Raw genomic sequence first — 4,916 nt, forward strand, 5'->3', positions numbered from 1 at the left:
AAAATGCTGAGCACTTTGTTATATAGTGTTATAAGTGTTAAAAATTTAGTTCTTTTTGTTATTTTAGTGAGTTAATTTAAAATTTTTGTGAATTAATTTTTCATGTGTTAATTATAGTGTTTCATTTTTATTGTTAGGTACAAATTTTTAAGTCAAAAGTGTTTCGAAAAATAATATGAAAGGGAGCTACACCCCCTAAAAAACACGTTTTTTAAAGGGTTTTTCCTAATATTTCCAAATAGATAAAATTACAAAATTTGTTACCCTTTATATGTACACCTAAACAAATGCCAAATATCAAAATTTTTAATCAAGGGCGTCCTAAACGGTAAAACAAATTTAATTTTTAATTGTTATGCTGTTTATGGTCTGTGACATAAATTTTTAAACCGATTTTTACTAAAAATCCGTAAATTGTATCGGAAAAACACAAAAGACCTTTTTTATGAAAAAATATGAAATTTTGTTGCTGAATGTGGCAAGAAACCACAGGCAAAATAGTTAGAGTAAATTTTTACCCTAATCCCATCTAGTTTAGGAAGCCCCTAATTAAAAATTTCAACATTTTATTTTTGTACTTGTTTAGGTGTATAAAAGTTATCATCTGTCCCAAATTTTGAAAATTTTTTCTAAAATGATTTCGGAAAGAGTGAGAAAAAACCTATTAAAAGACGCACCCCTTGCGTAGCATTTTTCGATATATGTTCATAGAAAATTTTTGTTTTAAAAATGAATATTCTATCTCCTGTTTAAATTTGTAACAATAAAAAGTATTAAAAATTTAGTTTATTTTTTGTCACTTTTGTGAGTTAATTTGTATTTTTTATGTTTAATTAGGGTCTCTTATTTCAATTTAAAATAAAAACGTGTACTTAGAGATTTTTGCTTTTTAATCCGCCTTATTTTAGAAACGAAAGAAAGTGAAAATCATTCCGGATTCCCTAACACGTTACTAGCTGATGTAATATAGTCCCATCTGCCGGACTTTCACCCATTGGTACTTTCTACCAGCGTTATGATGATGGGACAAGTTCGTGGTCTGTCATTGACAATCAAGGCTGTCTGTTTTGGTACTTTCAAAAAATAAAATGTTACACAACCAATTTGAATATCCATTTCAACCATCGTGATATATTGGACATTTTTTTATCTGGGTGAAAGTACCATAATGGTACTATTTTAAATTAACTGTATCGAAAGTGGTCCTTGGAACCACACATGCCGAAAAAAATTAATTCAAGGTGATTGCTGTTTATTAAATTTAAATTTAAATATCTAATCTGGTTCTTAATAGAAAATGGAAAATGACGTTTCAGTGTCATTCTATTATTTTTTTTAACAAAAAGATGTTTTCCCATGCTTGATATTAGATAGTTTCAAGGATGTTTTCGAGTTTTTCTTGGTGAAGAAATATTAAAATAAAAACTTTTGAAGTATGTAAAGTGAGAGTAACTGTGCAAGAAATCGGTAAAAACATTCATCATTAAACTCGGGAAAATTACCAGATTGAACCTTGATGTCTCAACATCTAAATATTTAGCCCAATTTTTCTATTAAAGGTGATTTTTTGGTGTTGAAATCGTGAACCTTGAATTAGACCACGAACCAATTTCAACCAATTAATTAATAAATTAATTTATTATTCGTATCCGCAAATCGAGAGAAATTGTGAGAAAAAGTGGCTTGACCTTCCTCAAAATCCATTCTTTCAGGAATAATAGCGATCGGTTGAGCTAATTATTGACAATTTGTACTTTCACTAAAATTACGTTATTTAATAACGAGTACAAATTTTTGGAATTCAATCGAAATTACTTGGAATTTTTTTGGAATTATAGCAGATTATTTTTTTGAAAATTACAATGAATTGAAAACAGATAAACAAAAAACAGCAAAAAAGTCAAAAACTATATTTCTTTTTGGAAAAATTTATGATTCACAGAGAAATTAAAAAAAGGTTTCGGAATCTGCCATCGAATGACAAAGCAATTTTTGTTTTTTAATTTTTGAAAAAAAAATTAAACTAGGGGTTTTAGGCGAATTCTCCGGACTTAAATTTACAGAAACAATGGAATTATTGGAATTTCGGTGGATTTTTTTTAATTACTAGAATTCCGTTGATTTTTTAATCAATAATAACAGTCGTCAAAGAAAAACGCAATTAATTTCTGCATTTTTGTTCTCAATTATTCTATGTCAATGTTGCGTTACTTAAGCCACTCCGGAGGTGTTTTACATAACATTTCAAGATGTTTCAGTGATGAAAAATCTACTTGTAAAGTGGGTCAAAAGTTTTACGATCACTAAACAAAAATTCACAAAAGATAGTAATTAAAAGTGCGTCGTATGACTCTGTTTATGTGTAAATTTTGTTCACATTACTTTCTAATGGACATTCACTTATTTTTTATCAATTGCAAAACCCTGTTTGACCAGAAAAACCGAGGAAAATTATTTTTGCATCATTTTTGACAAGCTGCTCTAAAAATTATGCTAAATATGTGTTAATTTGAATAACTAATTCGCCGTTTCGCAAGAAGTATCAATAAATTTGAGAAAATTTGCGGAAACTAATCATTTTTGATTTATTTGGCAAATTGGAAAAAAAGTTGTAAAAGAGTCGAAATTTCCTTAAAAAAATAATTTTATTGTCTACTATTCAAATAATTAATGAGAAAATTGGCAGTACAAGACAACCTCTTTCGTTAATTAACTTTTTATGTCTCTATTATTAATTAATTAAAACGGAAACACGTTCATTATCTTAGTGTAGGAAATGACTTACTACTGAAATAAACCTCATTATCACTCCACTAAACCCACCAACCTTTTACAGACTAGCGTGCAATCTCCGGATTCCTCCGGTTTTATACTCACTTAACAGACACCATCCCTTCCTTCCGGTGTGTTGCATCCGCAAGTGCATTTTATCACAGATTTTAAGTCAATAAAGACTTATTTATGAGATTTTTCTTCAAAGTTTAAAAACAAAAAAAGTCACTTTTTTGCTAAAACTTAGTTATTTTGCAAAATTTTGTTTAAGCAACAAACCGGCATTTTAATTGAACTCCGAAATGCGTTTTTCATGAATTTCCAATCATAAAAAAATATTAAGAAAGGATGTTGAGATAACTCATTTTTCCTTATCCTTGAAATAATTAAAATTGTGTTTTTGGTCTTTTATATTTTTTCTTGGAGTGACATTTATTTCTTCTATGACTGGTTGACGTATGGCGATTTGTTTCTGGGACATTCTAAGGATTAAATCTAAATCTAAGCAATAAAAAGTTAACTAGAAAATCAAAAAAAAACAAAAAAAAAATAGAATTCAATAAAAATTAACAGTTTTTTGTGCATTGAAAAAATTACACTTGGAATTTTTGTACACTTTTTCATCATCATTGATGAAAATGACGTTATTTTCTTTAAAAACTCATTAATTTTTTTGCTAAAAATTTAGCTTTTTTGCAAAATTTTACTTTCGAGTTTTTTATTTTGGTTGAATAGGACGTTTGTTTTTTTTTCGAGCGTTTTATCACGATTGTAAGCTAAAAACTGAGATTTTTTCAAACTGTTTAAAAGTCACTTTTCTCTGCAAAAAACTTACTTTTTTTCTTAAAACTTACTTATTTTGCAAAATTTTGCTTAAAATGATCAAAAAATCAAATAAACCGACATTTTATTTGAACTCCAAAATGCGTTTTTCAGGAAATTGTAAAATCATGAAAAAATATTGAGAAAGAATGTTGAGACTTTTTCTCATCTTTAAATTATTATCCTTGAAGTAATTAAAATTATATTTTAATGAGTTTCTTAAGTTTCAGTTAGATCAAAGCTAAACCATGATTATAGAGAATTAAGTACTTAATTTATTTTAATAATTGCTTGATTTATTATTTATTTGTTATTTATGTTATAATTAATTCAAGGAAACTTGATGGTTTTTAAAATCCATAAATTCATAAAAACCTAAGTACCTATATTTTGTTGTAATTTTATTACAACAACAAAAGTTGTTAAATTTGGATTTATTTATATTTTCATACTTTATTCTAAGTTAGTCTTAATCTCAACTTAGCGAAAAAAAATTGTTTACCTTATTATTTTTTTGGAAGTTGAGTTAAATTGTGAAAGCCTTGTTGCAAATTAATGCACTCAGTGACATATTAGAAATCAGCGAGATTCCCAAATTTCACTCTCGTCACTAATTAAAAGTTATTAAGTTTTGATCAAACTGAAAAAATGGAAAATTGCAAGGCTAAGGTCAGACTTTCGCCAGTTTTTGTAATTGTTTGCATTTGGGCAAAAAAATTGGCTTTGAAATTTCATAATTGTGTGATGGTTATAGAGTATAACACAGTGAAAGCTGCATTTTTGCCAAACAAAACCAATGTCCAGTTTGTTTCATCTCCGCTGGACTACGTGAGCTGAATTCTATGTCACAGTTATTAGAAACGGAAATGTTCGGTTTCCGTACTTGACTCAAAATCGTGCATTTGCCAACTGTTGTACCGGTTTTTTGCGATTAAGTAATGAAAATTCGATTTTTTGATTGGTATTGGATCAAATCGTGTATTTAGATTAATATCATGGGATTTAAGAAATTTGTTGTGACTAATTCTTACGGTCGTGAATTTTTTATTGTTATTTGTAATTATCTGGAGGTAGAGGAAAAATCTTCAATTTTCGATTCGATTTAATCTTTTCTTTATAAACGTCGGTTCACACTTTATACTCACTTAATAGACACTATATATTTTAAGCTAATAATTTTATGAGATTTTTTTTAAAAAGTTTAAAAATCACTTTTCTGAGCAAAAGACTCACTTTTTTGCTAAAACTTACTTATTTTGCAAGAGTTTGCTTAAGCAACAAATCGACATTTAAATTCGTGTTTTTCACGAATTTTCAATCAT

General features: G+C 27.7%; 1 protein-coding gene across 1 annotated transcript in view; it reads right to left on the reverse strand.

Moving 5' to 3' along the window:
- Positions 1 to 2,854, reverse strand: part of LOC123005287 — a 4,376-nt gene extending 1,522 nt beyond the window's left edge. Inside the window, exon 1 of the mRNA XM_044398968.1 lies at positions 2,786 to 2,854. Within this exon, the coding sequence (XP_044254903.1) occupies positions 2,786 to 2,803 (18 nt within the window). The 5' untranslated portion in view covers positions 2,804 to 2,854. The remainder of the gene's footprint in view (positions 1 to 2,785) is intronic.
- Between the last annotated feature and the right edge of the window lie 2,062 nt (positions 2,855 to 4,916).

This window comes from Tribolium madens, unplaced genomic scaffold (genome assembly GCF_015345945.1).
Source record: "Tribolium madens isolate multiple individuals breed KSU strain unplaced genomic scaffold, Tmad_KSU_1.1 Scaffold_20;HRSCAF=117;Tcas5.2_LG4, whole genome shotgun sequence".
Lineage (NCBI taxonomy): Eukaryota > Metazoa > Arthropoda > Insecta > Coleoptera > Tenebrionidae > Tribolium > Tribolium madens.